Here is a 20738-nt window from a genome sequence, read left to right on the forward strand (position 1 = left end):
TTATAAAAACTTATTTACAGATTAAACTTAAAAACAGAATAATACCTAAAAGCTGCTGTGTGACAAGGTGTACATCTAACACGCCAAAAGAATTAATAAATACGTTTTTATAAGCTGTCGACTTCAAAAAACGAGTGTTTAGACACAGAAATGGAAACAGGCAACTTTTCATAGTACTCATATTAGTAAAACTGCGTCCAATAGGGGGAAACGTAGTCGGCGATCCACTTTATTCTCCTTAAAGACTGGGTTTTACGGCTCGACAGCTTATAAAAACTTATTTCTGGGTTCTTTGGCTTGTTAGCTGTACATATTGTCCCAAAGCAGCTTTTAGGCATTATTCAGTTTTTTGTTATAAGCCAGAAATGACAAGGAGGCGGCCTTTTACAATACAAAGTCAATGGAGACTGTTGGATTGAATTCCCCCCCGTTGGGCGTGGTTTTCAGGTTGTGACGCGCTGCGCTCTGTCTCTATGGTGAAGCGGCTCTCCACGACTCTGCTTTCGTCAGCGAAAAAATTAAGAAATTCGACGCTAAGCACTTGGTTCCGAGCAGGTCTCACATGACTTTTATGTGACCGGACAACTGTTATTTTGGAAGTTTTGTCAACACTCTGTTCACGGTGAGCGCAAAGATACATGCACTCTCTCATCCATGTCTGTCTCACTTTACCTCTCTCATGTGCACGCGCTCACGCATCTGTCCGAAGTGCGAACACAAATCCTCATGTATTTGTTCAGTTTTATGCATTTCAAGCGAGCTGAGGCAAACTTACTATCCCTCGCATTTAAAATATAATCATCTGCATCATGGTGCCGCTCTCCGTCTCTCTTTCGCTCGCACGTGCAAAGAGCTGCGTGCTCATGCTTTCCTAAGTCAGATCACTATCCTGTGTATGTTTGTAAAGTTATATGCATTTCAAGCGATTGTGTATAAAATATGGATCTTGTTCCGCTGGATTGATGTGTTTAAGGCACGAAGGCACCACTGCTTTGACACCTTGTTGTAGCCTCCTGCAACAACACTGAACAATGCATTGAATTGAGTTGTGTGTGTGTGTGTGTGTGTGTGTGTGTGTGTGTGTGTGTGTGTGTGTGTGTGTGTGTGTGTGCGCGCGCGGCGTGTGTGCGTGTGTAAATGCATCTTTTATAGTCATTAAGTAATCCTGTTATCCAGTTTTTCCCTAAAGCATTTACATTTTAATCATTAACATTAAAGGCACACTGTTTTTATGACTAAAATAACAGTAAAGGGTAAAAAATATAATTGCCAAAAATTAAAACGGATAAAACGGAATTTGCAAAAATTAAAACGGAGAAAACGGAATTTGGGAAAAAATAACCGTCTCGCTCGGGGTCAGTGGCTCGAAAAAGATGGGAATTCCTCGAAACATTTAATAAGAATTACATTGGTTTAATGGGCAAAAGGAAGTGCTTCCGTACGGAAACGTCACGTCGTAGGACCTCGACGTTTGAGGCAGGGGGCCCCTGGGGCCCCGTCCTTTTGCCACCACGACGTCGACGCCCTGGGAAGTTTTCAAACACGTGACACTCGTTCCCTCCCTCAGATCATAAAAAAGCTCTGAGAAGCTTTAAGACAGAGAGGACTGCGTGAGTCATTTCTTTGAAGAAAAAAAATTCCCAGGCCTCTAGAGACACCCGGTATTGGTATGTTGTCCGGGCCCCCCCGGAGGGCACGAATCTAGAATTTGGGGCCCCTCCCACCTTCCTGAAAAATTCCACCAGCTATTTATATGAATGGAATTTTCCTATGCTAAGAAAGGCCCGAACGACCCGCGGACGTCGCCATCCTCTCGTCGGTGGCCCCTCGGGCTGACGGAGAAGTTTCGCCACCCTGCGCCTTTGTTCGGGGGTCAAATGGTGAGAAAATGGTCAAAACTTTATCTTTCAGCAATATGTCATTTAGGTTTTTGTTTCGGGCACTTCACGAACACCGACGACATCCGGACTTTGACACCCCGTTCCCGGGGGCCCCGAGTGTCCACCGACGAGGCCCCTAGGTCGCGGGCCCTTTCTGGACCCTTTTTTTTTAGATCGACCTCGAAACCGGTATCAAAAAGCATTTGATAAATTGCTGGTGGAACGTCCAGAAAACAGGGTCAGAATGGTCCGGGGATGCCAAAACTTTGCAGGAAATGCATCAAGCTTTGTACAAAATTACAGTTCTAAGGGCGGGGAGTCATCCTGTAACACGGTGTCCTTGAAAAACATACATGCAGTCCACCGAATAAATTGCAGGTGGATGGTTCCTGTTATACAGGAAGTGACCGCCTGCAATCTATTCGATGGACCACGTGTAGTGTGTTCGTGGACACGCTTGTTTTGAACGGGTTTAAGCGCTCTAAGGGGCGTGAGGCGAGTACATGCACCTCCAGGGGCCCCAGGAGGGAAAAAAATTCCACAGGGCCCTAGAGACACGCGGTCTCGGTATGTCGTCTGGGGCCCCCCGAAGGGCCGGATTCTAGAATTTGGGGCCCCTCCCACCTTAGAAAATTCCACAGGCAATTTAAATGAATTGAATTTTTCTAGCGGATTCGTGGAAAATGCTCAGAATGACACGAACGACCCGCAAACGTCCCGATGCTCTTGTCACTGGCCCCCGGGACCGACGGAGAAGTTCCGCGGCCCTGCGGCTTTGTTCGATGGTTAAAAGGTCAAAAAGAGAGGGTGTCCTCGAAACCTTTAATAAGAATTACATTGCTTTAATGGGCAGGAGGAAAGTTAGGTGAGACCAGGGTAAAGACGTATCCCTTGTGGAGAATTTTATCCTGATCTCACCCAAATTAGGTGAGACCAGGGTAAAGACGCATCCCCTCTGGAGAACTTTATCCTGGTCTCAACCAAATTAGGTGAGACCGGGTTAAAGGCGCATCCCCTGTGGAGAATTTTATCTTGATCTCACCCAAATTAGGTGAGACCGGGTTAAAGGTGCATCCCATGTGGAGAATTTTATCCTGATCTCACCACGGTCTAATCTAATAGGAAAAGTGGAAGGGCAGCCTAGTGTTCACATGGCCACGGAGTTTTTAGGAGGACAGATAGCGGGATGATGGGCCTGGGGGCGTGACCAGGACCGCCCCTGTGCCCGGGGAGCCAATCTGGCATCATAGTGTTTAGGAGGACGGATAGTAGGTTGATGGACCTGGGGGCGTGACCAGGATCACCCCCTGTGCCCGGGGAGCCAATCCTGGATCATAGTGTTTGGGAGGACAGATAGTAGGTTGATGGACCTGGGGGCGTGACCAGGACCACCCCATGTGCCCGGGGAGCCAATCCGGCATCGTAGTGTTTAGGAGGACAGATAGTGGGTTGGTGCTGATCTTGTCCGGTTGTAACTTATTCGACGGGCTCGGCGTAAGCTGTTGTCGGACGCGATCGCATCCGACCATGGTGCTTCCTGGTCGGAAGGGCCGGGTGGCACGAGCACCCTGAATTGTGGAGGTGCATCTCCTGCCCGTGTTCCAACTGCAACTTATTTGACGGACTCGGCATAAGCTGTTGTTGGACACGATCGCATCCGACCATGGGGCTTCCCCGCTGGAAGGGCCAGGTGGGACGAGCACCCTGAATCATGGAGGTGCATCTCCTGCCCGTAGGTGAGACCAGGGTAAAGATGCGTCCCCTTCGGAGAATTTTGTCCTGATCTCACCGTGGTCTAATCTAATAGGAACAGCAGAAGGGCAGCCTAGTGTCCCCATGGCCCTGGAGGGTGCCAATGTGGTGTACAAAGTTATTTGACCGTGTAAAAACGTTATAAACAGTATGATGTTCGGACTTAGAGTTTTTAGGAGGACAGATGGTGGGTTGATGGGCCTGGGGGCGTGGCCAGAACCGCCCCCTGTGGCCTGGTGGCCAATCCGGCATCGTAGTGTTTAGGAGGACAAATAGTGGGTTGGTGCTGATCTTGTCCGGTTGTAACTTATTCGATGGACTCGGCGTAAGCTGTTGTCGGACGCGATCGCATCCGACCATGGTGCTTCCTGGTCGGAAGGGCCGGGTGGCACGAGCACCCTGAATTGTGGAGGTGCATCTCCTGCCCGTGTTCCACCTGCAACTTATTTGACGGATTCGGCATAAGCTGTTGTCGGACACGATCGCATCCGCCCATGGGGCTTCCTGGTCGGAAGGGCCGGGTGAGACGAGCACCCTGAATCGTGGAGGTGCATCTCCTGCCCGTGTTCCACCTGCAACTTATTTGACGGACTCGGCATAAGCTGTTGTCGGACACGATCGCATCCGCCCATGGGGCTTCCTGGTCGGAAGAGCCGGGTGAGACGAGCACCCTGAATCGTGGAGGTGCATTTCCTGCCCGTGTTCCACCTGCAACTTATTTGACGGACTCGGCATAAGCTGTTGTTGGACACGATCGCATCCGCCCATGGGGCTTCCTGGTCGGAAGGGCCGGGTGAGACGAGCACCCTGAATCATGGAGGTACATATTCTGATCGTGTCCCACCTGCAATTTATTTGAAGGGACCAGACTAGGCTGTTGATGGACACCATTGTACCCGACCATGGGGTACCCTGGACCCTGACATGGACACCCTGGAGCTCCAGAGATACCATACCCGGCTCTCCATTTGGGCCCGGGCATCCTAAACTTAACCACTCGCCCCCCGGGCTAAGCATCGTCCCCTTACGGAGAACCGAACCGTTGGTCAACCCGAAAAGATCTACAACCGTTGGTCAACCCAAATGGACTTAGGTTTTGGAGCGTTTGTCGATCCCAGTATCAGCTTATTTTGACAATGTAAAAAAGTTACGAAAGGGATGCTGTTTTGGACTTAGGTTTTGGAGCGCTCGTTTCTCCAGCAGTTGGTCAACCCAAATCGACTTAGGTTTTGGAGCGCTCGTTTCTCCAGCCGTTGGTCAACCCAAATGGACTTAGGTTTTGGAGCGTTTGTCAATCCCAGTATCAGCTTATTTTGACAATGTAAAAAAGTTACGAAAGGGATGCTGTTTTGGACTTTGGTTTCGGAGCGCTCGTTTCTCCAGCGGTTGGTCAACCCGAACCGACTTAGGTTTCGGAGCGCTCGTTTCTCCAGTGGTTGGTCAACCGGAATCGACTTAGGTTTTGGAGCGCTCGTTTCTCCAGCGGTTGGTCAACCCGAATCGACTTAGGTTTTGGAGCGCCCGTTTCTCCGGCCGTTGGTCAACCCGAATCGACTTAGGTTTTGGAGCGTTGGTCAATCCCAGTATCAGCTTATTTTGACAATGTAAAAAAGTTACGAATGGGATGCTGTTGTCTGACACGATCGTGGGGCTCCCTGCTAGGAAGGGCTGGGTGGGTCGAGCACCCTAATTCATGGAGGTGGATCACCTGCCCGTGTCCGGCTGCAACTTATTTGACGCGACCAAAATAGGCTGTTGGTGGACGCGATCATCCTGTCATACAGGAAGTGACCACCTGTAATCTATTTTGTGGACGACGTGTACTGTGTTCGTGGACGCACGTGTTTTAACCGGTTTAAGCACTCTGTGTGCTGTGAGGCAAGTACACGCACCTCCAGGGGCCCCAGGAGGAAAAAAAAATTCACGGGGCTCTAGAGACACGCGGTCTCGGTATGTTGTCCGGGGCCCCCGGAAGGGCCAGAATCTAGAATTTGGGGCCTCTCCCACCTTCCTGAAAAATTCCACCCTCAATTTATATGAATGGAATTTTCCTAGCGGATTCGTGGAAGAAGGACAGAAAGGCCCGAACGACCCGCGGAGGTCGCGATCCTCTCGTCAGTGGCCCCTCGGGCGGACGGAGAAGTTTCGCCACCCTGCGCCTTTGTTCGGGGGTCAAATGGTCAGAAAATGGTCAAAACTTTATTTTTCAGGAATGTCATTTAGGTTTTTATTTCGGGCACTTCCCGAACACCGACGACATCCGGACTTCCCGGGGGCCCCGAGCGTCCACAGACGTTGCCTTTGGGTCGCGGGCACTTTCTGACCCCTTTTTTTGAGACCGACCATGAAACCAGTTTTAAAAAACATTGGATAAATTACAGGTGGAACGTCCAGAAAACAGGATCAGAATGGCCCGGGATGCCAAAACTTTGCAGGTGGTAACTTTGCGGGCCCCCGACCCGGGCGCCCGCGTTTGGTGGCTCTGGATGCGTTTTAAGGCTCTTAAAGGTGAATGGGCTTTAGGATGAAAATGGGCCTGTTTCTGAGTGTCTGCCATTGAAGTGAATGGCCAGGCGGAACTATACATTAAAAATGATAAAAAATGTGACCCAGGGGAACGTGTCACAACTATGTGTTCTATTTCAGACCGACCGTACACCCGGGGGATCTCGCCCAAATTATGTGATACCAGGGTAAAGATGCATCCCCTGTGGAGAATTTTATCCTGATCTCACTCAAATTAGGTGAGACCAGGGTAAAGATGCATCCCATGTGGAGAATTTTATCCTGATCTCACCTTGGTCTAATCTAAGAGGAATAGTAGAAAGGCAGCCTTTTCAACTTTTAAAACAAATGCCAATTACCTTATGACATCAGACCCATCTTCATGCATGTGTACAAACCAAAAAATGCATTAGTTATTATGAATTATTTAAAGTTTAAACCGAAAGACCATGGACTTTTACTGTATACTGTTTATGTTGCAAATATATTTAAAAACAAAAAGTCAAACTATTAAAAGCAACATGACAGACCTTCACCCTTTTTATTGCAGAATGCTTCATTTCAGTCTCAGCCCGAGAGGCTTCCAAGAAATGATCCACGGTTTTAGAATATAATCTTTATTGTACATAATAAAATTGAAAAAAGTTAACTAAATGAACAAACAACATGCAGTGTATATATTTTTTATGTTCGTGCATCCACGGGGTCATTTAGAATTAAAAATGCCTTTTACGAATGTCTTCCAGAAGAGCCTGCCTGGAAGCCTCATCGGGGTACCGCTTGACAAAACAAAATACAAACAAAAGTCACATTACATTCATAGGATAAAATCAAATATTTACAGTTCATTATGTCAGGTATATGAAGTCATCTTAAATTACCGCTTGGGAGCCATTCTTCACCCCTGTGGAGAATTTTATCTTGATATGACCCTAGTCTAATCTAATAGGAATAGTAGAAGGGCAGCCTTTTCAACTGTTAAACGTTCAGGGACGTGACGAGCCATTTCGGCAAATGTTCCGGGGCGTGACGAGCCATTTCGGCACGATGTAACATGCCATTCGATGTCCCGGGACGTGACGAGCCATTTCGGTAAGGTTTAACATGCCATTTAATGTGATGTGACGAGCCATTTTGGCAAGAAATATTTTTAAATAAAAAATCAACCTACAATAAAGCAATTACCTGTTTTGTCCCCATAAATTGAGTTTATGATGCCTATGCCAGAAAACATACGTTTATTTACACGTATGTAAGAAAATATGAAATTTAAAGAACAAGCCCAAACTTGGAACAAAAACTTGGTTTATTCACACAAACACACACACAAGCATCATAACAGTTTAGAATATATAAATTTTAATTGTTTTTATTTCTCTTGTTTTTATTCTTATTTTTATTTTTAACAGTTTTATACTTGTATTTCTGTTTTATTCTTTTTCATACATTTAAACAGTTTTTATTAAAATCACATTTATTTTCTTTTTTAATTGATATTTAAAATTCATGTATGATTTTTTGTTTTCTCATTTCTATGTAAAGCACTTTGAATGACCTCTGTGTATGAAATGTGCTATACAAATAAACTTGCCTTGCCTTGCCTTGCCTATAATTTAACTACAATTGAACTTGACACGAAAAGAACGTTAATTTTAACAGGAACACTCAAACACGATTCACACAAATCAACACTACAACACAACAACTATTTACATAAGAAATGAACTTGGTCAATATGGCTAGTGGTGTTTGTGGTCAGCATGGCTCCTTTACAGTCTTGGCCTTGATGTGATGTAGCAGATTAAATGATGTGTTCACTCATCTAGCCAGTCGAGGTTCAGACCTTCTCCTCGAAAAGAGCTGCGCTTGACGCCGTAATCAAACAGCAGCTCCTCACATATACGAATGTCTCTAATAGCCTTGAATAGGATGACATACTTCCTTCCTTCAGGGAAGTTGATCCTGCAGTGGACTGGCATCAGGTTTGCTCTCTTGGAGGAATGATTGATCCTTCGGCCCATGGTGTTTTCTGTTGGGTGACACTCGCAAGGGAAAGTCTCAGCGTCCACACAGAGATCCTGTTCACCATCCCGAAAAAAGAAAAGGTAGCCCATGTCGCCCTGGATGGACTCAATCATCTTTCGGCCCTCTGCTCCTGTGATTACCTTGCCATGGTAATCACAAATGATGGAACCTTTGGCAAAGGCTTTGGTAGCAACAACTCCTGTGGTCAAAAAAAGGTGGAATTAGTTTTCACTCCAGGAATACACATTTCTGCCCACAAGACACATTAACATACCTTGTCCTTTCGTGCCAAAGTCCTTGAAGGCCAAGCCTGTCCACTTTTGGTTTTGGATCAAAGTGAGGATCCACGGATCCATCTCCACCTGCACCTTACTGGCGGGTCTCCATTTTGCCACTATGTCCTCAGGTCGAGGACAGTTGCTGGTCCAACCCTCTCTTTCAATTTGCCGTGACACCTTGTTGACAGACGGGGGCCGTCTTGAACACTGGACAATAATATTAATTTAACACTTGTCTTTGACAGCCCAAAGTTGGAATTATGTTACTTTGATGTTAGTAATAGTTTTGGCCTAATCCCCTAGGATGTTTTCTGGAACACAAAGACGTGTATTCATTTTTATAATAAAGCAAATCAACTTACACAAGAGGTGCTCCTCACGCTTGGCAAACTGCAGAGCCCTCCACCTGTCATAAAATACCCTGTCAGATGGAAACCCTGCAGCGATCCGCTGTTGTTTGCTGGGTGGGGAACTACTCAACGTCACCGGAAAGCGCAGGAGAAATGCTCCAAAGTCCCTGTCATCCTGGTCAGCTTCGCCTCTGCCTCTCCTCTTTTTCTGACGTCTCCTCTCATCGGCAGGCTCATCAGAATAAGAGCTGAAAATTGGAAAGATTTTCTGTTCAAAAAGTTAGGCCTTGGAGGCAGCTGACAAACAGAAAATATATGAATGTTGTGTGTTTTGGATGATGACACATACCATGGCATAGTGCTTTGGGCACTTATGGCTTGTTGACTCGAAAAGCTTGGTAAGTTGTACCTGCAACGAAAAACAAAACAGATTAATCTTCAATTCTTTCAGTGTATTTTTATTACAGAAAATAATATTATTTGAACTTTATGTACTACGTAAGTCAAACTATCAACTTAATTGTTTAATATTATACATGATTCTGCTAAAACTTACTGTTCATGCAGACGCCTGAGGTCGCTCGTGACGTTGCGAACTGGTTTTCCTTGTTTGGACAGGAAAAATCTGCCCTGGTCATCCACGCCGTCCTGCAGACATCCTGGACGAATCTGCTGGAAGTATGTGTCCAGCATCTGCGGAGATCGAATAGGAAGTTGATACTTGAGAAATGATTGATTCTGATGCTACAGTAATTCATACATGTTAAGACAACAATGTCCCTGGTTGCTACACATGCAAGGAATAGCTTGCTGTTGGGGTATTCCAATCATAATCAGACTGTTAGAGAAATTACAACAGAGTCCTTCTCTGTGAGGGAAAATGTTGCTCTCTGCTTTGTGGATGTTGATGCTTTCAGTTCACTGACCCCCACGTGGATTTGTCCATCAACATTTATCTTGTTGAGCCAGTCTGAAGCCTGCAAAACAAATGAGGAACACAGTGATTGACTGACTTTATAGACACTGAGGTAAGACTGTAAAGTAAAAGTACTTAATGTCAATGCAATCACTGCTTCTGGTCGCTGGAAGTATCTCAGGACTAGGATGGCTTCACAGAAGTACCGGAACAGTGTCCTCTGGTCTTCTTCCACATGCTGCTGATCCAAGAGCCTCCTGTGGATGTCCAGCATGTCTGTCTGTGATACACGGAGGACTCTCTGGCAGTCTTGGAGATTCGGCTGAGCAGACCTAGAACGATTAGATGAAACAAAAACAAATAAGGAGGCAAGGTAGGGATATTTCTGTGGGCGTGCCTGCGTTTTAAGATTTGAATTTAATGACTCTGCATTAAATGAAAAGTAATACTAGTGAATAACAACTCACTTTTTGTTGTGTGTTTCCACTGCAGCACCTGGTGGTCTGTGAATGGATTCAGACTGTGCTTCCATGGGGTCGTTGAGAATTAAAAAATGCCTTTCACGAAGGTCTTCCAGAAGAGCCTGCCTGGAAGCCTCATCGGGGTACCGCTTGACCATGGTGTTGTAGTCCCAGGTTCTACCTCGGAGGGTCCAGGCCTTCATGGACTTTTTGGCTCTGTCCATTTCTGCACTCCTCTCCTCATTAGTCTTACCCTTCATGCAGACCCTTAATAGGTGGTTAGGCAGCATCTCCTGTGGCCTAAAACACTGTAGACAGTAAATGATGCGACGATCCTTGTCACTGTGAGAAAAAGCAAAAGATTCCAGAGAGTTGGCCTGTGAAAAACTTGGAAACAACCAACAGGGCACACTCTTGATATTTTGTGACTTTATCATCATGAATATGCATGCTGATGTGTTTTGAAATATACAAAGTCATATTACATTCATAGGATAAAATCAAACATTTACAGTTTATTATGTCAGGTATATCAAATGATCTTAACGTACCGCTTGGGAGCCATTCTTTACCCCGGTGGAGAATTTTATCCTCATCTCACCCTGGTCTAAAATGATAGGAATATAAGAAGGGCAGCCTTTTCAACTGTTAAACATTCAGGGACGTGACAAGCCATTTCGGCAAATGTTTCGGGACGTGACGAGACATTTCGGCAAGGTGTAACATGCCATTCGATGTCCCGGGACGTGATGAGCCATTTCTGCAAGATTTAACATGCCATTCGATGTCCCGGGACGTGACGAGCCATTTCGGCACGGTGTAACGTGCCGTTCGATGTCCCGGGACGTGACGAGCCATTTCGGCAAGGTGTAACATGGCATTCGATGTCCCGGGACGTGACGAGCCATTTCGGTAAGGTGTAACATGCTATGTAATGTCCCGGGACGTGACGAGCCATTTCGGTAAGGTTTAACGTGCCATTTAATGTCCCGGGACGTGACGAGCCATTTCGGCAAGGAATATTTTAAAATCAAAAATCAACTTACAATAAAGGAATAAACTGTTTTGTCCCCATAAAGAGAGTTTATGATGCGTATGCCAAAATACATACGTTTATTTACACGTTTATTTACACGTATGTAAGAAAATATGAAATTTAAAGAAAAAGCCCAAGCTTGGAACAAAAACTTGATTTATTCACACAAACACACAAACAAGCATCAAAACAGTTTAGAACATAATTTAACTACAATTGAACTTGACACGAAAAGAACATTCATTTTAACAGGAACACTCAAACACGATTCACACATAACAACACTACAACACAACAACTATTTACATAAGAAATTAACTATATACACTACTGTTGGTGGCTCTTTGTGGTTTTAAGGAGGGTTTTTTTGGCTTTTGAAATAAGCGAGGCCGCTTTATGCAACTTTGGGGAACCCTTAAAGGGGCTCAAGTTTAAGGGAGACAGCTGTATGACCACCCTCCGGGAAAGCTTTGACGAGGAGGTCCTCGGCTCGGACTTTACTGAGGTGCCTGGTTGCGGGTCCTCGGTCGGTTCCTCCTCTGGGGCCTCCTCATCGCTGCCCTCCTAGTAAAGGCAAGTGAAGAAACGGATGAGCTGTTGATCTCGAGTGTGCAAAAACATCACACAGGGATCTTGTGGAGAGAGATATTACCGTGTCAGCCTTGCGCTTTTTGACTTTCGACTTCACAGGGGAGCCCTTACTCGCCTTCCTCTTCTTGGTGGGGGTCTTCATGACGGGGGAGGATTCAGGTCCCTGGAGCAGCATGTCAAAAAGGCGCCGGTGATCTGTGGCCTGGCTGACATCCAGGTTAAGGGCGTAAAACCGGTCAGCTGTTACGGTGTCGTGGCACATGAACTGTGCCACTTTGTGGCGGTCATCTGCCGTGTGGGAGTATTTTGCCTGCGTGGAGAGAGAGAAATAGAAAAAAACCAAAGTTTAGAAGAGGGCCAGGTTGTCAATAAAAACGAGGTCTAGGTGGAACACTCACGTGGGTGGCGATGGAGGTCCGGATGTCAGTAAAGGTCGGAGTTCCGGTCAACCCCATGCTGCTCTAGGCCTCTTGAAAATACGCGTTGAGGTTACGGCAAAAGTTCGGCTTGGAGGTGAAGAAGAAATACTTCGCCTCCTCGCCGCCCGTCAGCAACGACCTCATGCTGAGGAAATCCACCATCCAGCCGTACTCCTCCCCCGTCAAGGACATTTGTGCCGCCCCAAACTGCTGGTTGGTCTTGTGCGTTGCTATCTGCAGGAGAGAGAGATGAGAGAACGTGTGAGGACGGGTCAAAGTGACTGCGAGAGAGAGAGAGGGAAAGAAAGACTCTTACGTTAATCAGGAAGGAGTCCTCTGTGGAGCATTTGCGGGCACCCTCCACCTCCTCTATCGTCATATTCTGATATACGCCCCCTCGGTGGCCGAAGATGGACGCGAGGTAGGCAGTCATGTGCCCGTAAAAGCTCCACTGGTCTTTGGAGCTGATTGTCTCTCTGAGGCGGGCTGTGGAGAGAGAGAGAGCAACAAAGACAGAGTGTCATGCAGTGCAGCGGGAGATGCGAGGGCTAAGGTTTCTTCAGCGGAGAGTGCTGATTAATACTCACCCAAGATTTCTGGAATCGCCGCCCTCGCCTTGGAACGGCACTTGAGGAGCTCCGCCTTGGGGATCAGGCGCCCTTCTTTGGCCGTTTTCACGGCGACCTGGTGGACCACCACTTTCCTTCTCATGGATTTGATTGCTGTGCGTATTTCCCTTTGTACGGACACCAAGGCCTTCTTGGAAAGGCGGCTGGTCTGCGGGGGTGTTTGGCCTAGGTAATCGACAAACTGCACCGCATTTTTGACATAGTGTTGGATGATGGTCTCCGTTATCTTGGCCCGCCTCAGGAAGTTCACCCATGACCTCACACGCTGCGTGTCGTCTAAGAAGAGGAAGCTGGAGAGGTTGGTCTTCCCGTCGGCCATGTAGCCAATGAAATTTTTGATCCTGTATATCTTTGACGCGACGTTATTAAGGAGCTTCGCGGACGGGTCGGACCCCTCTTGGTGTCTCTTGTACTCCTCCAACAGCTCGTCTGCGGTAAAGAAGAGAGAGAGAGACAAAACAAGGCGCAAGTCAGTCAAGGCAGCGAAAGGGCGTTACAGTGACAAAGAGCGCAAAGGGTGGTACTCACTCAGGGCCGCCACGTGCTCGGGGTACTGGGGCAAGTGCTCCGATGCCTTCTGGGAGGTGATCGGCTCAGGGGAGGGACATTTAAGAGTGGTCTCCTGAGGGGTCTGCTGAGGGGTTTCCCTTGGCGTGTCTTGCCCTTCCTGGGGCTCGTCCAGGGCGGACAGCAGCTTCTTGGTTACACTGGTCAGCTGGGCAGAGGAGGAGGGCCTAAACCTTCGCTTCAACGACCTGTACCGGCGAGTTACGTCGCGCAAGGCTGTCGTCAGGGTGTCGACCTGCTGGTTTAGGCTAGCCACCTCCTCCCTGGCACGCCGGCAGAGTTGTTTTGGGCACTGCACCTCCTCTTCCTCGGGCTCCAGAGGAATCGGCTCGTCCTCCAACTCAACGAGGTCGAGCCTCGAGGCCATGGGGACCGCGGGGTTGGAGGCTCTCAGCTCGGACAGCTCTTTCAAAATAACTTCTTTCTTGCACCTCTTGATCGCATCCTTCTTTGCCCTCTTAGAAAGTTCAGAGTGTGTCTGGATGTGCCGGTCCAGCCGGGTGGTGACCTTGTCGCATCCAGGCACGGAGCACTTGCCCTCTCTGTACTTCACCCTGCCTGATTCCAGGGCCAGTAGAAGCTTTCTCTCCTTCACGTTGACCACTTTGTGGTAAACACTTAGATGCTGGCTCAGCTGTGCATATGATTTAAAGCAGATCGGGCAAAACTGAACCATCGTTCCGTCTGCCAAACACATAAATGTTAACAAGTTAAAATACTGCATTGTTTATGGTTTGTTCATGTTAGCTAATGCATCTATTACTTGTAAGAATATCTCAATTCAATTCAATTCAACATATATACATAGTACTACATTTGGTTGTTTTTAAGTATTACAATTAAATAAACAGCTTGTTATAACAAAATGTAGTCTGCTCATTGCAAATGTAAAACTGTATCAATTTTGACTTACCTGTAATCAACAAAACTCCAGAAAAATGGCACTGAACCACGAAGTGATGGCAGTCCAGGCTTTAATAACTTGCAACTTGACCAGTTTCCTCACAGTAGTAAATATAGGATACATGTTGTCACATAAAAATGATTGATGGTGCCCTTTGACCTTAGGGGAGGGGCTAACCTTTTGACCCTAGGGGAGGGGGGTGCCCTTTGACCTCAGGGGAGGGGCTGACCTCTGAGGGAGAGGCTGACCTTTTGACCTGCGAGGGAGGGGTGACCTTTGACCGGACCACCCACGTCGTGAACCTTTGACCTCCGGGGAGGGGCTAACCTTTGACCGGACCTCCCACGTCGTGAACTTTTGAACCGACCGCCCACGCTGCGCTGAACTTTTGAACCGACCGCCCACGCCGCTCTGAACTTTTGAACCGGACCGCCCACGCTGCTCTGAACTTTTAACCGGACCGCCCACGTCGCGTTGAACTTTTAACCGGTACGCCCACGTCAAGTTGACATGTTTACGTCCGGGGTTATCTCCGGGGCGCGTTAAATCATGTCCTCCTACGATAAAACAATAAAAACAGTGTTTACACAAGTGGTCTTCATTAAACACATTCCATGCTCCCATCATAATTTATATAAGGTGGGGGCCCCCCAATATGTCTAATAAAAGCCGGGAAAATCACAGTTACGAAAATCACAAACATGGATACCATGGATACGCCATGCAGCTCCTGCGGTACTCCGGTGAGTGCCGAAAAAACTTTAACTTTTATCATGATCCATTTTGGAATGCTTCACATTATTATAATCTACCATGTTGGCACGGCTCGAGTGACCTCTCTACAAATTATTTTGATCAGGGATCATGACCTCTCTACAAATTATTTTGATCTGTGATCAAATTGAAATATTGTGAAATCCTCTCATCGAATAGTTTCATTAAACACACATTTTTGGTGAAATGATCAAAGAAATTAAGCGTTCTTTCTTTTCTTTAAAAAGCCATACCGGTTTCTTATGCTATATTCATAAAATCAACTGTGATTATATAAAGTAAGATTAGAAAAGATGTTTAAAATGAACATTCTCTAATAATCTTAACACTGTGTATGGATACGACGGATTAAAAAACATGTTCAAAAGTATCAACATAATAAAAAATGGTTCTCACAGCGGCAGATGAAATACAATCTAAAAGAATAAAGAACTATCAATTCTGTCAAGATGAACATATTGTAGGAGTAAAAATGGATGTGTAATTTTAAATGTCCTATTATGCATTTTGTATAGATGCCCTGATTTTCAAAACAGAAGTTATGTTATTTCAAATAAACTGTTCAGTACAAAGATATGGGCTTCTGCCACTTACACAGATTGCGCTCCTTTCCTTGAAGTTGCATTCCTGAGAGATGCTCCTGTAACCCGGGTAATCCAGTTACTAGTTAAGATTAAGAATTATAAAATAATAATAAAGTGAAATATAATAAAATAATTAAGTGAAGAAAAGTGAGAAAAGTAAGAAAGGAGGAAAGTTCTAGAAGGAAAACTGTTTTGCCCAATCACAGCCCTTATTTCAGTGACTGACTCTCCAAAGAGCCAATGTTAGCAGCACTTTCATAAGCCCCGCCCACAACCTGCAGTGGCGCTGCTAGACTGTCAGTTTGAAAGACAGAGTGGGAGAGTGAAACGGAGCAGCTACACAGAGCGATATTCAGAGATCCTCTATAAGAAAGTTTTAAAATAGATCGCGAATAACTTTGGATGCAGTAAATAGTCATATTTCTGAACGGATTCGATTACGTGAAGTTGTCATTGGAGTGAGAGGACGACAAAGCAAAGATTTGTGAACTGAAAGTGGATGAAATCCAACGGAGAATTGGAGTGTTGCAAATGAGCTTATTTGAATATATATGAAGTTATTGCCTTGGTGAGTCACATTTTACGTAATACATTATCTGAGAAAAGTGTCATTAACTAAATAAGCTATTGATATGCAGTGTTTACATGGGCCACGTGAGCACAGCGTGAGCTGTAGTATTAGCATGAGGGCTAAAGCTAATTTCACGTGTAAAGATGCTGATGAAATGTGATTGTGAAATTTATGTTTATAAGTTCAATAAGTGTTGAAACATGATTTAATATCTTAATCGAAGTATATACATGATTTTTGCTGTTAAGATATTTGCTGTTAAAAAGTTGAAATTGATATTGATTATCTTCCTGCCTTGTATTTCTTCAAGGCTGGGTTTTTGTTTTGTCTATGATCTATTCTACGTGATTTCCTGTGAGAGATTCCTGTTTTGTGCCATATTTAATCCTTCTGGAGAGGAATCTGTGTATCTGACGTGATTAAATATGCACAATGGCGAGCCATCAATGAACCTGTTTCCACTTTGAACTGTGCTAAGATTCACCAACTGGTAGGAAATTTCCAATTTTTTCTTGCTTTTGGACACAAAAAAGACTCTCGTTCGTTGAACTCTTGATATTTTTTTTCTTCTACCAAAAGGAGAGATTGTCTTTTGAACTTGAGCTCATTGAGAGAGTTTAATAACTCTTGTTACTGAACTGAATCATTTGATTCACGAACTGTGTTCAACTGAGTTGTTTGATCTCTATTGGAACTGAACTGAATCATTTGATTCACGAACTGTGTTCAACTGAGTCGTTTGATCATTATTCGAACTGAATTGAATCAATTTGATGCATTTGTGTGTTTTCAGCTCATATTGTTGAGTATTCTGTTGAGTTTGAAAAGAATAGTGATCTGTTCTGAGAAATTTGAATCACATTCAGTGTTCTGAGTTAAATTGAATGTCATTTCAATATTTTTTTGGGGTTTTATTGAATGTAATATTTTGCTGAAGGTCATATTATTTGTAAAATACTTTCCCTGAAGTGAAAGAAAAACACACTACTGTTTTATTTTGAGAGTTTTATTTATTTTTATATTTTGTGAAGAGTGTGAAACTTCAAATTGAATTGAATCTGTCAAACTGTTGAATTCTTGATCCTATAAGAAATGAAAGAAGATTGTTAATTGTTGATCTTCACTGTTAACAACTGAGTCTATATCTGTGAATTATTCATTGAACAAATAACAAAATAGAAATTTTTTATAATAATACAATTCACTGAATCAGAACAAAACTTTGTCAGTCACTTACTCACCTGCTGTACTGCCTCCACTCTCCAGTAGACGTTCCTTGCTTCTGATATTCATTGGCCCAGACTGAAAATTATTACTAGCTGTAGCGCAATCAGTTACGTTGCACGTTACATGCTACAACTTTGGCGAGCCAGCCAGGAGAGAGGACGCAGCAGAAATTAAGGTGAATAACCACTGAGATAGACGTATAGTGAATCAGAAAAACAGACAAAAATGGATGTTGTAGGACGAGAAAATGTCAATGTGCAAAATGCAGTCATCGTTAGTGGAGTAACACTGACTGAAGAGGACCAAGTTCTAGAAACATACCTTTCAAGATTTGGCTCTGTGCGACGCAATCTGCTAATTGATGATCCACAGTCAGAATTTCATCGCAATGCAATAGTAGAGTTCACACACAGGTCAGCCATGAGCAATCTCGAGCCCCAGCTGCCTCTAACCTTAGTGAGCCCCACTAATACAGACATTGTGTTCCGTGTGCGAGCCCTGGGTATGGTGCACACCCCCACCATTAGTACTGCCACTGTTGAGTGCTTGGAGAAACTACAGACAATAGCAAACGCCAACGGAGAGACTTTACAAAATGTCCTCCAACGAGAGTTGATGAAGGTTGGTGGGGCGAAAACTCCAGTTGACGTGCCACAAGAGACAAATCCCTTGACAAGCGCTACTAGCAGCCCCTCACGGTTGGAAGGATTCAAGTCACCCTCTGTCTTGAGATTGGAACCCGAAAACCCAGCCGCAACACAAAAATTAACCACAGAACGGGTAGCCCATCCCCCGTTAGAAAATCCACCCTTTCAAGAAATTCAACGTAGAGGATCACAAAACCTGGCCTCGGAGCAACGTAGTAGTGGGAACCGCAGTCCCTCCGTCACAGTGACATCCCATCCCTCACTCACAATGGACATGATTGACCCTCCCAGTGTGCAGAAGGTGGTTGTAGAACATATTGTTAGAACCAATGATGGAGCCCCATTGCACCAGGCCTCTTTCCGCCTCAGATCATTCTCAGGAAAAATCCCCAGGCCCATTAATGAGCCAGATTTTGATACTTGGCGTGCAAGCGTGGACTTCCTGTTGACAGATCCCTCATTCTCTGATCTACATCGAACAAGAAAAATTCTTGACAGCCTTCTCCCACCAGCCGCAGATATTGTTAAACATGTGTCCCCTAACAGCTTACCTGCAGTGTATTTGAAGTTGCTGGAGTCTGTGTATGGCTCTGTGGAAGATGGAGATGAGCTGCTAGCTAAGTTTATGGGTGCCCTCCAAAATCCGGGTGAGAAGCCTTCAACTTATCTACATAGGTTACAAGTTCTTCTGAGTACAACCATTAGACGAGGAGGCATATCTGAAAGTGAGAGAGACCGCTGTCTGCTGAAGCAATTTTGTCGCGGCTGTTGGGACAACAGTCTCATTGCAGATCTCCAGCTAGAGAGGAAGAAAACAGACCCTCCTTCCTTTGCAGAACTAGTGGTGCTTATACGCACAGAAGAGGACAAACATGCCTCTAAAGAAGAGAGGATGAGGAAGCACTTGGGGCTAACCAAGCATTGTCCTGCTACTTCGAAAATCAGACCATCGACACATCAGATATCTGCATACCCATGCGACACACAAGATAATGATTCTACTGATGCAAGTTTACAGCAAGTTTGCGCACTACAATCTCAAGCTGTTCCTGTGCAAAAACCCTCAGGTCATCAAAACAAAGCCGCCTCATCAAAATCCAATGAAGTGAGTGAGCTAAAAAGGGTTGTAGCAGAGTTGCAAGCACAAGTCACTGCCTTGAACACCGCAATTATTTCAAAAGAAAGTAAAGATGAGAAAGCAATTGAAATTTCTGACCTTAAAAGACAGATTGCTGCTTTGAGAGTTCAAGTCCCTACCTATGAAGTTCACAAAGAGCACCCTGAGAGATTTTTGCAGTCTAGAGGTCAGGTCAGGCGCAAGATACCAGAACAAGGTGCAACAGAGTGGGCCACCCATGACAAAATGCCTGAAAGCAGACCCCGTCCTGGGTACTGTTTTAGATGTGCGGAAAATGGTCATCTTGCCCGTGACTGTAATAATGCTCCTGATCCTGCTAAAGTTGCAGAAAAGAGACGCAAGCTAAGAGAACAACAAGCCCTGTGGGATTCCCAACACGAGGCCCTACAAAAATCTTTAAACTGGGAACCGTCTCTGTAGAGGGGCATACAGAGACTAGGCGAGACAAAGGCCCTAAGAAACCTACTTACTCTTTTAACCAAAACGCATGCAGCCAAACACCCTTGAATAACTTACCTAGAGGTCTAGTTGGAATAAAGTGTACTGCAGAGGTCACTGTTGGTGGGGAAAAAGTTTCATGTCTTCTAGATACGGGATCCCAAGTCACCACAATTCCCTGGTCATTTTATGAAGAACACTTGTCTGATTGTCCCCTGAAGTCACTGGATAACTTACTGGAAGTGGAAGGGGCAAATGGGCAAACTGTGCCTTACCTTGGTTATGTGGAGTTGACCTTGAAATTTCCAGCAGAGTTCCTTGGGTCAGAGACAGAAGTGCCTACTCTAGCCTTGGTAGTTCCCGATTTAATGAACATGCCGCAAATCCTGATTGGCACTAACTCATTAGACACCCTGTATGGTGAACATGTTCAAGGCTCATTGTCATGTCCCAGATCCAACTTGCATGGATACCACGCAGTGTTAAATGTTCTAAAAGCAAGACACAGGCAGGCATGTGCTGACACGGTAGGCTGTGTAAAATTTAAGGGACCAGGCCCCGAAGTGATACCTGCAGGATGTACAGTGGTCCTGGATGGACAGGTTCTGGTAAACCACCCTCATGTGGAGAGTTGTGTAGCAGTAGAATCACCAACCTTACCCACCCTGCCAGGTGGTCTGTTAGTAGCTAGCTGTTTGCATACTTTATCTTTAAAAAGGCACCAACAATTACCAGTCGTGCTAAGAAATGAAACCCAGAAAGATATTACCATCCAGCCCAGAACCAAAATTGCAGAGATACATGCAGTCCAAAGTGTCATGAAAGACAGACCATCAGATTCCAGTGGCGTGAATGAAAAGCCCTCTGCTTGTTTCAATCTACAAGTTGATTTTGGTGATTCTCCTTTGACACCTGAGTGGAAAAAACGGATAACAGATCAGTTGAAGTCCATGCCTGAAGTTTTTGCTACGCATGATTTAGATTTTGGACACACTGACAAAGTAACCCACCATATAAAACTTAATGAAGAGACACCTTTCAAACAC

At 45.3% G+C, this 20738-nt stretch overlaps 3 protein-coding genes across 3 annotated transcripts in view; 1 reads left to right on the forward strand and 2 right to left on the reverse strand.

Moving 5' to 3' along the window:
* The window catches only part of LOC141368955 (uncharacterized), a 246497-nt gene that overhangs the window by 128767 nt on the left and 96992 nt on the right, over window positions 1-20738 (reverse strand). The gene's annotated exons all lie outside the window — the stretch shown is intronic.
* Window positions 11367-14404, reverse strand: LOC129445995 (uncharacterized). Its single transcript, XM_055206964.2, has 6 exons — window positions 13371-14404; window positions 12801-13271; window positions 12530-12699; window positions 12193-12447; window positions 11856-12104; window positions 11367-11767 (listed from the first exon to the last, which is right to left on the reverse strand). The coding sequence occupies exons 1-4, from the start codon at window positions 14131-14133 to the stop codon at window positions 12256-12258; spliced, it is 1596 nt and encodes a 531-aa protein (XP_055062939.2). The 5' UTR covers window positions 14134-14404; the 3' UTR covers window positions 11367-11767; window positions 11856-12104; window positions 12193-12255.
* On the forward strand, window positions 15724-19752 carry LOC129432037 (uncharacterized). Its single transcript, XM_073873794.1, has 2 exons — window positions 15724-16239; window positions 16553-19752. The coding sequence occupies exon 2, from the start codon at window positions 17695-17697 to the stop codon at window positions 19672-19674; it is 1980 nt and encodes a 659-aa protein (XP_073729895.1). The 5' UTR covers window positions 15724-16239; window positions 16553-17694; the 3' UTR covers window positions 19675-19752.

Source organism: Misgurnus anguillicaudatus, chromosome 12 (assembly GCF_027580225.2).
Source record: "Misgurnus anguillicaudatus chromosome 12, ASM2758022v2, whole genome shotgun sequence".
Classification (NCBI taxonomy): Eukaryota; Metazoa; Chordata; class Actinopteri; order Cypriniformes; family Cobitidae; genus Misgurnus; species Misgurnus anguillicaudatus.